This window comes from Chiroxiphia lanceolata, chromosome Z (genome assembly GCF_009829145.1).
Source record: "Chiroxiphia lanceolata isolate bChiLan1 chromosome Z, bChiLan1.pri, whole genome shotgun sequence".
NCBI classification, from domain to species: Eukaryota; Metazoa; Chordata; class Aves; order Passeriformes; family Pipridae; genus Chiroxiphia; species Chiroxiphia lanceolata.
In genome coordinates this window covers 29,343,821-29,362,348 of record NC_045671.1, presented here as the reverse complement: position 1 = coordinate 29,362,348, position 18,528 = coordinate 29,343,821, and the positions used below count along the sequence as shown (strand labels likewise).

The following is an 18,528-nucleotide window of genomic DNA, read 5'->3' as shown; positions in this document are numbered from 1 at the left end:
CTATGCTTACAATGCAACTGCTGTTTTTGTGATCTATTTCAGAGCACTACTTGTGCAAACCTATCTTATAGAACAAGACTAAGCTATAGTTGCAGAGCTCTCTGAAAATTCAAATTGATTCCAAGTAAACTTTCTACACTTCTGACCTTTTATTTGACCTATTGTCTCTTTTCCAAAGGGGCATGCTTTATCTAGAAAATAATTGAAAAAAAGAGCTGTTTTTTTCCTACTGCCTAAGCAAAATAAATCTTCAGTACAGCCTATTCTCTTAAATGTGGATTTAATGCGAGCAGCTTTAATGCCTACAAATACATCAAACACCAGAGTTAATCCAAACTCTTATTGAAATCTGCACAACCATATATTCCAGGGAAAAGTCTCTGAAACTGCCCTTGGTACTTCATGCTGTGGTTGGTACTTTGTTCACTGCCTCTGAAATATTCACAGCTACGGTCATGGCTCTCAGCTGACTAGCTTTTATTGACAGGTAGTGAAATCTCTTGCAGTGCTTTGTTCTAAATGTCCCAGCTCCTTGCTGCAATAGCAAAACAACAAGATTCCCTACTTAGATCGAAGCTCTCTGCCAGCCTACACAGCTGCATAATCACATCACATCTGGGATGCACCAGAGAGTGCGTGCTGTTCAGGATGGTGCATGTGAAGAGGTGTGGAGTTGGGGTTAGGTCGGATCCTCCATTAGACAGTTTGCCAGTAGAAACATGAAACACTGATAGCGAACTCTAAATATTATTTGATGTTCTGCTAAACCTAACTCCTTGAATATCTGGCATGTAGCCACCAACTCCACCTCCCCTGAAATCATTCCCTGATAGCCGTGCACATTTCCTCAGCTCAGGTGAGAAAGAATGCAGATTAAAAGAGTCTGTAGTTGGCCCTGTTGAAAGAATATTGATAAAATGTTAATTGTCCACACTGAGAACAAAATCATCCATTTACAGCATCTTGGCCTCCATGGCACCACCAAAATGCACTTCAAGTTGAAAAGCAAAAAAATGTAGGAGCTAAAATTATTATCAAAAAACTGAATAACAATAATAAAGTCAGGGCCGTTCCAAAGCATTTTCATTTTCCTGGTTTAACGTATTGCTATTACCAGTCATTGCTGCAGCCATCAGTCAGTGGGTTCAAACAGAGCAGACACAAATCTAAGCTTCCTTCTGAACAAGGGATATCTGCTGAAGCTTGTTCAAAGTCGCACTACAATAGATATGGAAGCATTCAAGCAGTTTGTTGCCCTACCCTTCAGACAGCAACTCCTGGAGATGGCAAGGCATTAGAAGAGCTAATATTAGAACATCTTCATCTGAACAAAGCTCCTCAAACCACTGTTAACTGCCTAAGTTAGCCTACTGCCTGGTCTACCTTGTCCCATATAATCTATCTGGGCTGCAGGATCAGTAAATCTCCCCATGTCTACTACTGAGGCAGACAGACTGGAAAACATACCTTGCCTTTGATTTTTCTGGACAGTAAGTTAGAGACAAAATGGAGCCTGAGACACATTTTCGATTAACATCTACCGCCTCATTCTCAATATGTCACGCTGCAACTGACAAAACTTCTGGGCCAGGACAAGTTTTGTTTCAGCAGGCTTTGTCATTGACACAGAGTTCTGCCTTCACGACATGAAAGATTTTGCTCCCATTCAAGAGTTAACAAGTGTCTCCTATGGTTTGCAAGGAAGTGACCAACACCATGGTGCTGCAGAAAAGAAGTGGTAGTAACAAACTGCACAATTTAGAAGGACCCAGGCAGCTGAGTACTGCTGAGAAGACTGATCTCTCAGCTCAGGAGATATTTGTGTACAGACAATGCACATGCAACAAGGAGCCCAATGGGCTCAAAATGAATCCTGACAAACAGTATCAAGAAGCAAGGGGCTTGTAAGCCGTAAGAATCATGGGAGTCACAGTGCACACCTCTCTCTTGCATGTGCTCTCTATAACAGAGCATCAGCTGTTACTGCACATGGCTTGATTCTAGCATGCTGATTTAATATTTACAGAGTGCCAATAAAAATTGTATGATGACAGCTGGTGGCTCCTGTGGTAATTTATAAACAGCAGCAACAACACAACACAGACATCAGAAACTCCAAGAGGAATTCTATACTATTGTGCAATATTCAGCACAAAAGAATGTGAATAATTTTTCAGACTTTTAGTAATCTTGGGTAATACATCCATATTGGATTTTATGTAAAGTTCATATTATGCAAAGTTAGTATTTCCCCACTCAGATAGGAATTCACCATAAAGACTCATTATCTATCTGTCTGGATTTGATATTCTGGCAAAAGTATCAGGTAATATTTATAGTCCGATATTTTTCCATTGGGAAGTCCAGCACACAACTGCTTGCTTTTCTTCCCGCATTGTGCTTCCTCAAAAGAAGCATTAATAAATGAAGACTGGTGTGCTGATGACTGAGCCAGAATAGACCACTGCCCTTGTTCCAGAACCTGTGTTTCCTCTGCACAACCATGAGTAGAAAAGAGAAAAATACAATCAGTCTGACAGGACTACAGGTCTAATGACTGGCCATTATCAGCAAACCACTACAAAAATGCAAACATCTGGTATTCAAATAAAAGTTGACATTACTGACTGTTTCTTTTTATTCTACATGAAACCTTCACTGATTGTACTATTCTTCTTTGCTTATATTTCCATTTTATTTCCCAAGTCCATTGTCTCCTTTAAACTGCTTGATTGTTTTGTTTTGGTTTTTTGCCATCAACATTTATTCTTCAAATAAGAGAAAAGTTTTCATAGCTTATTATGCTTTTTACATATAGACACAAATTGATACATGAAATTTGTCAGGGAACAGAGCCAGAGGCTGTTTTTCATTACAACAACTTTTCCAGTCATTCTTTTTGCCTTGTTTTTTAATAGTCCAATTAATATGTCTATTATTATCAGTGTTACCTGCTCCTAGGGACAAATATATATATATATATATATATATAGGTTGTTCTGGAGAAAGTGCTCTCCTTTGGTTTAGACGGAACACACTTCCTTCTCCTTCCAGACAATGTCCAGTTTCTTCAAAATATCTATTTTCAGGTCAGAGTAATCTTAGGTTGAAGTGTTAACAATTGCACTGTATAACAAAAGACTGTGGACATTGAAACCAGGACAAGGTCCAAAAGTCTTGGCAAAAGCTTGAAAACTACCTAAACGCCTACCTGACTTTTTGGGTTCTGCCTTTTCAGAATAATCATATTGTGGTTAAGTTTTAGAAAGAATATGATCAGTAAAAAAAGAAGAATTTTCTGCATTGGTGGTGTTCACCATATTACTCTGCATCATTTCATCTACCATCGTGAAGGAAGAATGCTCCAGGGCAAGAGCCCATCAATTTACAGTGGGAACTATGCCACTCAGGCAGATGGGGATACCTTTAGGTAGCTAAAAGATCATATATGTGCATCAGCAATGGGTGCTCAAGGCATGATTCCCAGCTGGGAACGCTGAAAATTCTGTCCATCACAAGCTGTCTGTTGCTCTTAGCCACAGCTAATCCCTCATGGGTCTGAATTATCGTTTTAAAACAAAGATTGCCTTCTATGGCCATGTAAGGATCTTGTGTGAGCAAGGGGCATGGCGCAGCAGGGGACTTAAATGTCATAAAAATGTTACAACTGGTTTGTGCTGATGGAGAAGAAAGGCTAGGAAGCAAAATATATGAATCTGTATATATATTAATATATATAATTCATAGGCATGAAGTGTCCTATTCCAATCAGGGTACACTGAATGTGTTTTACAAATGGTCCTTACACTTTTCATGCACTCAGAAACTACATGATTTGACCACTCATTACACAACACACTAATGCTACTATGTTGAAAAACAACTATAAATCTATGGTGCCATTGTCCATCTGATTCTTTCTTGATTTAGGTGTCCCTGGAGTTGGTCTTGCTACAGTTACCTATGATGTCACAGATAATAGGAGGAATTTTTTCAGAGGACCCTGTTATCTTAGTAGTCCACCCTTCTTTTTCATGGATGGCTTTAAAATTCTGAGAAACAAAAGGTCCTTTTCTTCAAGGTGGGGACTGTTCTCCTTGCGGTGAGCCGGGGCTCTCCAGTTACAGTCTTAACCATGATTATGCAGTACACAAGGTAGAATAAATATCTCTTAAGAAAGTTAGTATAAATTTATACTATTAAGTTCATAGAGCTTCATAGTACGAAGCCTCGCTAGTGCAGCTCTCAGGGAATGGGATTCTCCTGGCAGCAGCCTGGAGCCCAAGGTACAGGCCTTGTCTGCAGTGCTAGTGCTTTGTCAGGGACTGCAAAGAGACACTGCAGAGGTGGAGGAGAGAGAAGGGCTCATTCTGACTAAAGTCTCTACTCGGGAAGGGGCCTGTAACAGCGAGCTCCAACCCTGGGGAAAGGCGGCTGGTCGGCCCCAGGCGGACCGGGCAAAAGGGTTTTCCAGGGGCAGGGGACACCGTCCCGCCCGCGCACGGGGCGAGGTACGGCACCCTGCCCTTGGGGCGCGGTGCGCGGCGAGACCCAGTGGGACACCGCTGCTCCGAAGCCGCGCGGGGCGGCCAAAGGTTCCACCGCCCTGTCTGTGCCGGGCGCGGGTCCCGCCCCGCCGGGTGTGTCCGGGCGCGCACGCGCGGCTGGAGCGGCGGAAGCCTACGGTTGGTTCCGCCTCGTGCCCCGCGGCGGGGCTGGTGGGGGGCTGCGGGGGGCGGCAGGCGGCGGCCCCGGCCTGGCCGGGAGGGGCGGGAGGGTGAGGTCCGAGGGGGATGGAGAGCGGCGGCTGCCCCTCGGGGCGCGGCGGCCTGGTGCTGGGTTGCTTCCTGGAGCTTCCTTGGAGCGTCCCGTGTCGCCATCCTTTGGACCTCAGCTCCAGGAGTGCTGCTGGGTGTGCAGAGAGCTGGGGAGAGAAACCAATGGCAGGCTTGAGTCTCTCCCCGGGTATGAAATAGGGAAGTGCTGCTGCCGCTTTCAGGCAGCTCCGGAGTGCTGGCTGTGCTGCGAGTGGCGAGGAGGGCATTTGCTGCCGCCGAGGTGCCATGGGCGAGGCGCGTGGAGCGGCTGGCGTGTGCTCCAGCAGCACGGCACAAGGAAGGGCGGCGGCCCCCGCCTGCCTTGGTTTCACACTTTCATTTCCCAGCTCCAGTAGTTAGTCGGGTCTTAGTTCCCGTCACACTGGTGATCCAAACAGTGATGTGCTCAAGTAACACGCATTACCTGTCTACAAGTGGCTGTTTGGTCAGCGGTAGGCAAAGGTAGTTTTCATGGGACTTGTGATCATGAGAATACAGTGGGTATACATGAATAGCAAACCACGTGGGTGTCCAAGCCCGTGTAACATCTTTTGTGAATGGAGTGGATATTTACAGGTACACTTTTCCTATCAATGAAAAATAACTGGGTGGGAATATCTTGGCTACCTTAACCAGCCTATCAACAGCCACCTAACTGTGTAGTGCCGAGATCTGCACTACATCCATTGCATAAACATGGGCAAGGCCAGGTGCGTGGGGTTTTGTCAGGGCAAAAATATTCTCTGGCTTGTGTTAGGTGGTTATGCAGATACCAGTTTTTTTAAACGCAAGAGCTGCAAAAGACATAATAGTAATTCCATTCTGACACTTGATAATAACACGACTTCTTTAAAATCTAGTTGAAAATAATTTTGTTGATTAGTTCAAGTCCACTTTTTTTTTCCCCTGTTGAAGTGTATTTTTAGTTCTATATCAGTAATTTTTGGCAGTAATTCTTAAGATTTCGGGAAAGTTGTCAAAACTGCGGCTGGATCCACAAATTAGGGGAGGCTCTTGATTGATACGGCCTTGCCTTGGCTAACACAAGTATTATGACAGGTGTGTCTCTTGTGTTTTTATTGTCTGTTCCTTTTTCGGTCTGACTTGCTTAGGGTACAGCCTTTTTAGAAAGTGGTGGTTTTTTCCACTGTAGAAGTGTGTTCTATAGGGCATAGTGTTGTTCAGTTTGCATGGGGTCTTAAAACTGTTTTTCATGGTGAGCATACAATAAATTACTGATTATGTCATTCTGGACTTATTTAAGGATTTGTGAAAAAAGTTCTGCAAGTCAGATTTCAGAAGTCTTACTTTTCTTACTGAGAAAGCTAAAGTGAGACATGGTTTCTAGTTATGGATCAGTGCAACACCCATGAATGCACAAGGAGCTGGCTGTCGTGCTTCTTAGTGTGAGAAATTGAGTACTGCTCCTGTTAGGTTTATTTATGAAACACAGTTTTCTAAGTGTGTTTTGCATCTTGATGCAAAATTGTATACTTTTTTTTTTTTTAAGTTTGCATTTAAATGAATCTGTTAAAGCTATTTATATATCATGATAACAATTCTGGTTAGAGCAAAGCTTTCTTGTTTCTTGGAATTGAGTTTCTGCCTGCATTCTGTGGTCTCATTATTCAGTGGATGTCACATGAGCAGTCGTATGGCAGGTGATTGTAGTGAACAAAAAACGGAGTTTATGTTACAGTTAATTGAATTGGGTGGAAAGAAAAGGGTTAGGAAAAGATGTTGTTCAGGCATCCTGTAATAAAAGTATTTTTTTGGAAAGGCAAGAACAATTCTTGATCATGCAGGAAAGATTCAGTCGTGGTTTGGTAAATCTGAAACTTTCCAGAGGTACAACTTCTGTTTGCCTTCTAATGCTTTGTGTTTGAGATGTTTGTTTGAGATATTTAGAAAAAATGGCTATAAATTAGGGTATGAGGCAAGAAAACCACAAAACCTCTAACATTAGTGTTGTGTATTTTCTCATAAATTATTTAATTGGAAAAACTTTAGGCATTGCTTGTACGAATACCGACTGTATATGGATATAATTCACTTAATTGCTTCTTTCAGTTGATTTGTTCTAAACCTGCTCATAGACTTTTTCCGCTACATATTGTTGTTTTTCTGATCAGAAATTATACATCCTGAAGATCAAAATTAGTTGAGATCAGTCATCTTTACTCTTGACATTATATTTGAAAAAATAAATATAATTCATTTGAAATATGTTTAAAAAAGAAAAGGATATAAATTCAATTTGTCTGTGAGTTAAATTTTAATCTAGTACTTCCTACCTAGCCATCAGATTGTGCTCAGTAGGTTTTCTTCATTCCCCCCACCTCTTATATTTATACATGGTACGTAAACTGAGAGAGAAGAGAAGAAGTTCACTTTGCTGGACTAAGTCAATATATTAACATTGTTTATTCAGTATTACTGACAATAGTATAATGACAAACATGAAACTTAATTTAACATTAAAATAGGCACACGGGAAGTAAATGTATGTTACTGTATGTAACTGAAATACATTGGCAGTAGTGCAGTTTTATATAGACCTTTGTCTGAACACACATATCCTTATAATCTATATTAAAATTGTGAAATGGCCTAGAACCTAGATTTGAGTTACGCTAGTTAGAAGCAGCATGTCAGTTCAAAGGAAGCTCTACTCAGTCAGGTGAAGTGTGCAAAACATAATAAAAGGTAGCCTATTATATGCTGCTTATCAAACAAGTGTTGATGGTTGGTTGAGTATCACACTGTTTTCTTTGTCTTTCAGAAAAGATAAAGAAGGTGATGATGAAAAATTACTCTTTCTTGAGAGTGGGGCCTTTATTTGCATAATTCCAACTTAATTGTGGAACTTCACATCAAAAGTATGGGTTTGAGAGTGGATGGTGTTTGTTGAGGTTTTTTTAATTATAAAAGAATAATGTCATGCAGGCAAAAGTTAGTCACTGAGTGATAAAAAGTTGGGGTATATTTCTATTACAGGCACTCTTACTGTTTTCTCCAGAATTTCTCTCACTGCTATTGCTCACACATTATACTTCGTAGGTCACTTAGAAGCAAGTATTTCTGTAATTATATTTCTCTGTTTTGTTTGTTGAGCTGTTATTTCCCATTCTGAGGAAGCGCTGTGAAGTCATGGAATCTCTGCTGCTCTCGTAAGATGGAAAACAGATGGGTTCCTCAGTGGTCAACAGTTTCTAGTGTTTCTGTCAATCTGCATGATTTTCCCTTTGTAAATCAACATTGACTACTCCCAATCACCTTCTTGTCCTTCATGTATTTGAAAGTAGTTTCCAGGATCGTTTCCTTCACTTCCCAGGGAACAGGGTGAGACTAACAGGCCTATAGTTGCCTGGATCCTCCTTCTTGTCCTTGAAAACAGGGTTGACACTTGTTCTTCAGTCCTCTGGAACCTCACCTGTCAGCTTAAAACTTTCAAACATAGTTGAGAGTGACCTCAAAATGACAGGGCCAGCTCTCTCAGCACTCAGGATGGCATCTCATCAGGTCCCATGAAAGCGTTCAGTCCATTTTCCTAAGGATTTCTTTATCTGATCCTCCCTTACCCAAGAATAAGTCTTTCCGACTAGTCTGAGGCACCTGGGATTCTAGAAAGCAGGTCTTACCCGTTAAGAGCAAGGTGCAAAGAAGGCACTTTGATCTTTTTGTATTAGTTTGCCACTTTCAGCAGGCCTATGTTTCCCCTAGCCTGCCTGATACTCCTCATGTACATGACTTTCTCTGTGACCTTCCTGTCCCTCACCAGATTCAACTTCAGGTGGACTTTGGCTTTCCTAACCCCATCCTTGTGCACCCAAGTGGTGTTCTGTATCAGGTGTGTACACACTCTTGATGTAGCTCCACTTCACCTCTGTTTGGTTGATTGTAAGATCTCTGTTGTACACAATATCCTCCATCCTTTGCTTGCAAACCCTGACTACCACTTCTTGCTCCTTCAGAGGTCACCACCTTTCTCTCTCATCATTCCTAGTTTAAACCTTCCTTTAGCAGATTGACCAGCTTCTTGGCAAAGATGCTTTTACCCCACATAATTTCAGGTGGATCCTGCACCTCTTCCCCCTCAGCTGTTGGTCCTCATAGAAGATCCTATGGATACAAAAGCTGACTAGCTTTTGCACACACTGCACAACCACTCATTCATCTGCAGGATCTGTGTGCTCGTCTTCAAGTTCTCCCCCTTCACCAGCAGGATGAATGAGACACCACTTGGCTACCAGGCATTGGCAACACCCTGTGAGCCTTTTACTCCATGCCTAGTACACTTCTGGTCTGCCGTGGCTATATCCATGGTGCCCCTATGAAGAGCAGCTGGGGGTAACAGCCTGAGGACCAGACTACTACTGGCCTCCGTAATAGCCTCTCTGTGGTATCCAGGACCCAGGCCCCTGGCAAGCAGCAGACCTTGCCAGGTGATAGGTTGGGCTGGCAGAGGTGTCTTTGTCCCTGAAGCAGGAGTTTCCCACCACTTTTCCTTACCCCATTCTTCCCATACTGCCACAGGACTCAGACACAGAGGCTCAGAGCCTTCCTTGGACAGAGCTTCCTGTCTATGCTGCCAGGGCTCAGAACCTGCTCTGTGGATCAGGCGGAGCAGGAGCCCTCCTGCTGGCGCTCGAGCTCACAGGCTCCCAGACTTCACTGCGCTCTGTATCTCCATGTTCAGCCTGACAAGCTGAGGCTCTGTCTGCTTCTCCTTGGTGCAGTGGGAGTTCCTGTAGCTGCAGGAACTTGGAGGGGATGTGGTCCATCTCCTTTTCAGCATCCCTGATGTTGTACAGTCTGCTCACCTCCCACAGGTTATATGCTTATGGAGACAGATCCTCCATCAGTACACGCTTAGAAGAATATAAAATGGTTTTTTGTTCTAAACCTGTTGGTTACCAAAGCCAGCTTACAACAGAGACACTTTAAGAACTGGCAGATTCAGGAATATAGCACTCCATCATTTTATGTCTTGAGACTGTACATATGTGTGTAGTGTATTAATACCTTGTATGTAACAGCCTGTGGTGCGTGCATGGTACATATTAACAGAGAACAGTAAATATTGGCCTAAATAGGTTTTATGATTGTCATGAACTTAGAAACAATTTTAATACTACAATAGCTGTATTTAGTATACAACATGGTTTTAAAAGCAAGTTTTAGGAAATTTGGTGGATTTTTAGGATAAATATATATATCTGAATGGGAACACTGTTGCACTAGAGGATACAAACAAAGGGTTATAATATATAGTACAAAGGAGAAGTGTGGGAAAATGACAGCTTGTTTGGGTCTGATTTTGATCAGAGATCTAGAAAAAGAAGAAAAGACATTAATGAAACTTATGAATAATATTAAACAGGGAAATTGTGAATAGAATTGAGGGCAGTCAAACATGAAACAAGTAAGCAAAACCCCTGGAAACAGAGATACCTGACTGATAAAATTTCAGTGCAACAAGTAGAAGCTGAAAGGAATGGAAAGAAATCCATCTGAAATGGACAAGTTCCTGAAGCCCAGAAATCAGGGTAACTAATGGCTAGGAGAGTAGATTGGGATTTATGTGTCTGTTGTAATATTGCGATAGGACTATGAAGGTAGCCTGACAAAAAAGTAACACTAGTAATCCTTCCTTTGAAGGCTCTCTGTGAAAGACATTAAGGTAGTGATTCCTTTCTCTGTGGGTTTGCTATAAATGTCATGAGAAAGATTTTTTTCTTAAGCAAGGAAAAAACAAATTCCTAGAGAAGTTTTTGACTATTTTACCATAAAAGTTTTTAAAAAACAAGCCTGAAATTTAGCGGTGAGGCTATAATAAGTAGGTGGGATGAATCTTTGTATGGCATAAACCATTGCCTGTATTTCTTGTTTGCTTTGCAACCATTTAATTTTGATGGAAGACTTTTCTTTAATATTTATATCCTGTGCTGCTGCCACCTGGCTGACAGTTGCTTGCTTTACCTATTACTTAGTAGTTTTCCTAGGTAGTTGTTTTACTTGCATCTTGATAATAAATGTTACTTTTTAATGAGATATAACTAGTTAATGAAATCATAAAATGTTTTGCTACCTGGTACTTGAAACATGTTTGTGAAATGTCTGTAAGTTTTTATTTAATTCCTTAAATCAATACCTGACATGTTTTATTCTTCCTTATTTGAATGTATATGGAATCCTGTAGGTTGCATTATACTACTTAATTTACTTCTTAAAAAAAAATAAAAACTCTTTCTTTATTTCTTTAGGAGTATCTTTTCTTCCTGGGTCGTGACACCTGTTTGTGTTCAATGGGGCAACGAATTCACTTTGTGGTTGACCCTCAGGGTTGGTGCTGCATGGGCCTAATTATCCTCGTCTGGCTGTACAATACAGTCTTCATTCCAAAGGTCATCCTTTTTCCTCACTATGAAGAGGGAAATATTTCAGTTTTGGCAGTTTTGTGTAAGTAATTTTAACTTCGCTGTTTTTTCTACTAGTAAAAATAGTATCTCTGGGCACTATTTAACATATATGAGAAATGTCAGAAAATAAAAAATAAAGTGAAAGATAAAGACAGTAAGATAAAGGATAAGAGTACTGGGATGGCTGGAAGGGATTCTTTTTTGTGTTCTGAGAAGCTCAGACATTTCATTTCAGAGGTGTTATAGTAGAACATCTTTGTGTGGTGAAAAGCATACAGCTTTCACATCCTGTACCTAGAACTTGTTGACAGGATTTCAGGTCCACGTCTCTTAGTGCTTGTAAGAATTTGGGGTGGTAGTGCTGATGATGACTGGTAAAAACTGAGTGTCGTTAGTGTTAGTCATACGTCCCTGGATGGGTCAGCTCATATGAGTTATGCTATTAGGTTTTTCTGGGGAAAAGGCTTGTATTATGTCTGGAACTAACTTTAAAGTGAAGATGCACTATTGGGAATATCCTTCCACGTGGAGGCTTTGTGGTGTAGAGTGATTGGTGCTTATTTGACAGACAGTGGAGGAACTTTTTAAAAACGGTAGTATGCATAGTGGCATCCTACTGCTGCCATCAGATCTGTTCACTGCTACCTTTTCCTCTCCCTTTTTAAGACTGGGGAGTACTTAATGTTGTAGACTGTATAGTACCAAAAATATGTCTGGAATTGAATGAGAAGGCTGAGTAATTTCCAACTCAGTGCTGGAGCATCTATATTTTTGATGTAGTGTATAGTAGATACTTTGTACACCTGAAAAAGACTAACAAATGGTTATTTATTTTTTTTAGGTTATTACTTCTGCTCATTGTTTTGTATAGGTTCATTACTTAGAGCTTCAGTAGCAGATCCTGGAAAGCTACCTGAAAATCCGAAGATACCAATTACAGGTACATTAAGTTATTTCTATATAATTGAATAAAAGTTATTTTAATCTCCTCAAAATAATTAGGAATCAATTTGACTTTGTGAGATTTGATGGAAACCATGAGCTGTCTCTGCTGATTAGTTAGTATGTCACTATTTTAAACTTGTAAATTTCTAGCACTTTCCCTTATGTAGACTCAGAGCTTTTTTTTTCCAAACTTGTATTCCACCAGAAGTTCAGTTATGTAGGACTTTCTGCTAGGAAATTTTTCCACGGGAAGAATTCTTTTTGCGTTCTTTCAAATATATTGTGTATTTTGTGCAAAAATGTTTCTTTCTAATATAAGGTATCCCTTTGAATAGCTCTCCAACCTTTGCATGCTCCATTCATTCCATACAGCAGTGCTACTTTATAGATACTTCCGAAGATGGAACATTGAGGCTAGACTGTGGCTTTGATGTTTTGATTTGGTGGGTGTTATACCAGGGATTTTGTACTTTTGAAAGTAGCCCTTTGGTTCTCTGGTATTCTCTGTTGACAGGAGGATACATTTTTGCACAGTATGAATTGTATTAAAAAATGAGTTGGGGTGTTTCTGAACTCTGCTGGTAGCTACCCTATTAGTGAGTGACACCTTTGTGACACTGTATTTATGGGAACAGATTGTAAATCAGTTTCCATCTGTCATTATTACTAGTTTAATGATCTCAGATATTGGGCTTCTTTACTTCCAGTATTCAAATGTTATTTTGCAGCAAGAAAGACCGGATTAGTACTACTTGCAGGTGGCACAGAAGTGCTACATTTAACTTTATTTTGTTTACATAGGAACAGTGTTTTATAGTATAGAATTTCAGAATGCCCCACTGTAAAAATAAGCTTTTTTTCTTTTTTTTCTTTTATCCCTGGGTTTAAGGAATTTCTGTGCATCAAAAAAAAAAGTTTATTTAGGCAGAAATAACCAGTCAAAGTATTTAAATTTCTCAGCCATCCACCTATTTTCCTTAAAGACAGAAAATATATGTTTTTGTGACTGGAATTATTACAGCGTTGATGTGACTTGTTTCCCATGTGAAGATGAAATTTCTGAACATACAATTTGAATTTTAATTTTCAAAGAATTCCTCTAATTTGGATGGTGCGATTTGAGATAAATATAAGCTGAGCAATAGTAACTCCTAATACTTTCAGCTACTCAGTATCTCCAGAGATTAGCTTTTAAAGAATCTCACATTGGGTCTTTAATAATAGTGTATATTTGTAAATACAAGCCTATGCTCTACCTGTTTTTTGATTGCCTTATGTGTAAAACTGCATGTGGTGAGAGGCACGTATTAAAATGCTTTGGGATTGAAGATGCTCCTGAAGCATTTATTGTGTACTGTATTTTAGCTAGCAGGCAGTAGCAGTATTTCCTCAGGAGGTTTTGAAGGGCGATTGTATCATGGTTCTGTCTAGCAGATACGTTTTTTTCACAGTAGAAGTGTAAGAAAATAATTGTGTTCTAGTCCTCCTTGTGTGAGTCACAGCTTTTGTGCTGTAATAATTGCTCCGTAGAAATATACAGGAAAAGAGAGGACTTTGGAGAGGGAGACTGACACAGAGTAGCAGTAATATCTTCCAGTTTAATTAAGGTCACAGTGGGAAAAAGTCTTTTATGTGGTGCTTATCCTTCTCAGATAATAGTAAGAATTTTTTTTAAATGAGAATCACAAGCATACCGATTTATTATGAGCACACAGTACTGAGTCTAAACCTCTCTAATATGTCTTACATTTTCACCTAGAACGAGAATATTGGGAGTTATGTAACAAATGCAACATGATGAGACCAAAGCGTTCACACCATTGCAGTCGTTGTGGACATTGTGTGAGGAGGATGGATCACCACTGTCCATGGTAAAACCAGGACATTTGTTCTAATAATCTACTGTTGTTTTAGTGATTAATTTTGAAGGTTGCAGTCTTGACTGCTGCTCATTTGTCATATTTCTTTCCTTTGTATCACTTAATTGTTTAGGCATTTAGAGCAGGGAAATAAGAGCTCTGAGCTTTATTATGTCTACCAGTAAAATTAAGAGTAAGTGAAAAGAAACATTTCTGGAAGTAATTTTGGGGTACAATTTCCAATAAGGCAGCAATGACAAACTGCAGGGGACAGCATTGACATCAGGATCCCCCTGTGTTAATTTAACCATGTTTCAAACTATCTTTTTTGTCAATCAGTACTTCAGAAAATAGTGCCAGTATAGTGCTTCTGTCATTCTGGCTTAGCTTGGTAATGATATCCATGCTAATTCTTGTATAAAATTGCATCCCTGTAACTTCTGTGATGCAGACTATATCTAGGTGTCAAAGGTTTTTAATCTTAATATAGCTAGAATTTTTGTGGTTCCTTTACTTCTTCATGTTGGAGTATGCAGAAGGAGTTTTTAAATAGGGATGCCTGTTTTGTCTTCTGTTCCTTTGGCTCATTCCTAGGTCATATCTGTTTCTCATCAGGGTAACCTGCGTTCGTATTTATTTCAAACCACTCGTTTGCATTTCCAGATTTGGGACTCTGCGTAGTTCACAACCAGTGAAATATGCTGAGTAGCAGAAGATAATAGGTATTACTGTGAAATTTTGCAGACTTTAAAAAACCAGTTCTATGACTTCAGTATTCCTTAAAATTGCAGGAATATCTCTGCTATATGAAAGTAAAGATAAATATGTCTTCAGTTCTAAGCAGTGATCTCAGTAGTGCAACTTACACTTTAAGTGGCAGTGCAATGGATCCAGCAGTTCATAACATTTGCTCCAAAAGTAATGATAAAGTCTCTTATTCACAGTATCATAACTTCAGTGTGAAAGTATTTGTATTTCTTCTTTATATGTACACACTTTCTTTCTCTGCAGGATTAATAACTGTGTTGGTGAAGACAATCATTGGCTGTTTTTACAGCTGTGTTTCTACACTCAGATCCTTAGTTCCTATACGCTGATACTTGATTTCTGCCATTACTACTACTTTTTGCCTCTGAAAAAAGAAAACTGGGTAAGAGTCCGCTTTCTCTACAAAGAGAATAAATAGCTAGTATTGCAGTGCATTTGTTTTGGTATCTGGTTACTACACATTTCTGCTGGCTCAACTGTTGACAGTGAAGAGAGTTCAACTAGATGTATGTTATCAAGTAAGCAGACTGATTTATGGTAAGTAATAAAGCATTTTTCTGAAATGTATATGATTTCTGTGTGTTAAAAACACAATGTTAGTTTTCTCAGAAATCTAGGAAAGGAGGACAAAACAAGTTAGGTTTCTTTAGAAGTGATAAGGACTACTGAGAGGAAACAAGGTATTCAAATTTTCTTTTACTTTCTCCAAAGTAAATTTATGCGGAGTATATATCTATCCTAATACCCTATTTAAAAATGCTGATATTGCCAGAAAAAAGTGAGAAAAACGTACGACCATTCTGCAAGGAGAAAAATATACATTGGTTTTGAAGCAATATTTTGTATTGCTTTGAAAAAGTTATGTGGGTTAAGGGAGAATTAAGTTTGATTTGTTTTACTTGAACTATATATAAACAGATGTCATATTTTCATATCTTGTCATCAGTAAAAGGCAGTTGAACACACAAACAGAGAAAATGGACTTAAGATTGGAATAGAGTAAAAAATAATGGAATTCCTTCCATTTTGAAACTCAAGTTGTAAAGTCTCTGTCTCTGGTGCTCATTTATGTTTATTACCTGTAATTTTCAGAATATTTAAGAGGTTTGCTTGAAAGTTGCTCAGTGCTTGAAAGTGCCAGAACAGCAAAGCTAGTGCTCTTTCCTTTGAAGAAAATGTTACAAGATCTTCCTTATAAAGAAGCATAAAAACTTCTACCTGCAATCTGAAATGGACTTTTTATTTGTATGGAACTGTAACAAATATAAGTACACTCTAAGACCCCAGGATCAGAGCTATGAGCTCACCAAGGGAGTTTTACTTTAAAAATAAACAAGGCTCCAACAATACCTCTGGATTATTAGAAGAGCCGTCAGTTCTTTCAACACCTTAAGAGAGAGCACAAAAGAGAAAAGCTGCACACTTTTTCTCAGAGGATACTTTTACTGGTAGACTTAAGAAAAAATAAGAGTACTCGGCAAAAGTTTAAAGGGTAGCATACAACCAAAGCAAGCATTCCATGAAGCATTGACTTAGCACATGCTAACACATACAACCCATCCAGTATCCAGCTATCCCAAATATTAAGAAAGGAAATTAGAAGAGGAGGAAAAGAAAGAGAGATAAAAGGAGAGATATAGCCCATTCCTAGATCCAGCGTGGGTCCAGCTACAGGATGCTAGAAATGATGGGTTTGAACATGTGGAGAGCACGTCTTTGGTTTTATCTGCTCTGGCCCCCTGTGGTTGCCCCTCCTAGGTGGGATTTCTGGCCCACTGGGGCTCTGGGGTGGGGTAAGAGGCATTGCTCCCACTGTGTCATCTAGTCTGAGGCTGGGATAGGGGCTCCAGGGTGTGGTATAGGCCATGCTCCCAGGCTGCCTTTGACTGACCGCTGCTTTGGGGTTCCCTGGTGAGTCTCGAGGGGCTGGCATGTGAGACAGGGCATGACCTCACCTCCATGAGATTCGACTTGTCCCTCCTCCCCCACCCCGACATAAATTATTCTGACCCAATATAATAATCCAATGTCTCACATGCACTAAAGAAAAAGACCTAGAAAACAAGTTTAAAACATGTTCAAAATTAGATAACATTCCAGATGTTGTAAGTGAAGAGACTAAGATAATCTCAGATATTGGTAGTATGCTCTAAATTTTGTTGAGATTTTTTTCCAAGTACTGAGGTGCAGCAGATATTTTAACTCCATGTGGATGTGACACCCCAGCATACTCTCTGCTGGTGATGTCACACTCATCTTTCAAGGCTGCTGGAGACTGGCCTTTCCTTGTGGGTAAGGCAAGTCCCATTTTCCATTTTGTTGAACAACTAATGTCGCAGTTCGTGGGGTTTCTGGGGGGTCACTGCCGGCCACTCTGTGAAGGTTTTCAGGGCTGGAATTGCCCCCCCCGCCGCCCGTCCCTTGTGGCAGGGACAGGTGGCAGAGGTACTTAAGCCAGGAGACAAGAGAGCACGCAGGGAATCCAGCAGCGAAGAAGAGCCTTTATTCAAATTTCCCGCAGCTTATAAAGGCTGCTGGGCCAAAGAAGGGATTGGCCATTTGGCTAGCCAGTGCAAGGAGACAGTATAATAACTATGGCAACACAGAAACCGATGGTAGACAAGTGAATTAATAGCTTCCAAACGCGACAAACTAAAGTTTATTATATGGTTTTGTATCCTAAATGATATAAAATAAGAATATTAAACTTCATGAAAAATTCTGCTCCTGAAAAAGAATGGAGTTTAGCCTTCCAAGCTTCTTATTTGCCCCTGTATCAGTCTGAAGTGGATGTGATATTCCCATGAAAGAGTGTGTGAAGATGATGTTTCAAAGGAGAACTGAAAATGTTGGAAGACTGTACTTCTTGGATAATCCAAAACTGAGAAAAGTGCTATAATCAATTTCATAGATACCAACATTTTTTTATAGGGAATGTTCCAAAGTTGAGGGGTTTTGTAAATATTTCTTAAAAAAACTTCTAAAGGAAGTTAATTATTTTTTTCATCTATATCAGCATTTCTATTTGAATTATTTAAGTGATACTAGAAATATGGAACAGAGAAAAACTCACTGTCTGCTTGGAGCATCTTTCCATAGATGCTGAGACAGACCTGTAAGCTTCTAATAGTGTAATACCATGATAGAGTATTTCCTTTTTATTGTGAGAGTTCCCTGAATGCTCTAACTTACTTTAGCAATTACACTGTGTCTAGATAATGAACCCAAGGTCTGTCTATTAGCTGTGCTTTTTGAAAGTAGTATGAAAGGTAACCTTTTCCTTGGAGGTGGTCTGTGCAAGAGAGGGAAAGGGAAATCAAGTTTACTTCAGACATTTTACAACCCCTAACGAGGTAAAAATAAGTAGTTCTTAGTGATGACAGTTCAAAAAATGAGTATGTATAAAACTTTTTCTCACTAATACTTGTTCTCTCTTTTGGAGAGAAACCTACTTTTAATATGTACCTTTTGACAGGTGACAGGTTAGGAGGTAGAGTACACATACAGCAATTATTTTAGTCCATTTTAATATGCTTGCCTGAAGAGTGGATCAGGTTCCTGTGTTTGGCTGCCTAAGTTTACAGAGTCATGAAAGAAATTGAGTACTCAGTCTGTTCTGTTTATTTTTGCTTAGTTTTAGCTGTGGGGTTTTTGACTTTATCAATTTGCATATGACACTTCAAATTACACTCTTCCTTTTAAAAACTTGATCTGTGT

At 39.8% G+C, this 18,528-nt stretch overlaps 1 protein-coding gene across 7 annotated transcripts in view; it reads left to right on the top strand.

The window, feature by feature from the left end:
• The first annotated feature begins 4,788 nt into the window (after window positions 1-4,788).
• ZDHHC21 (zinc finger DHHC-type palmitoyltransferase 21) overlaps window positions 4,789-18,528 on the top strand; it is a 50,911-nt gene continuing 37,171 nt past the window's right edge. For all 7 annotated transcript variants that reach the window (XR_004354740.1, XM_032676494.1, XM_032676491.1 and 4 more), the window contains exons 1-6: window positions 4,789-4,965; window positions 7,600-7,613; window positions 11,084-11,279; window positions 12,081-12,179; window positions 13,944-14,055; window positions 15,055-15,193. Coding sequence is in view for 6 of the 7 variants with exons in the window: in XM_032676494.1 (XP_032532385.1) it covers window positions 4,794-4,965; window positions 7,600-7,613; window positions 11,084-11,279; window positions 12,081-12,179; window positions 13,944-14,055; window positions 15,055-15,193 (732 nt within the window). In the remaining variant the exon portion in view is untranslated. The remainder of the gene's footprint in view (window positions 4,966-7,599; window positions 7,614-11,083; window positions 11,280-12,080; window positions 12,180-13,943; window positions 14,056-15,054; window positions 15,194-18,528) is intronic.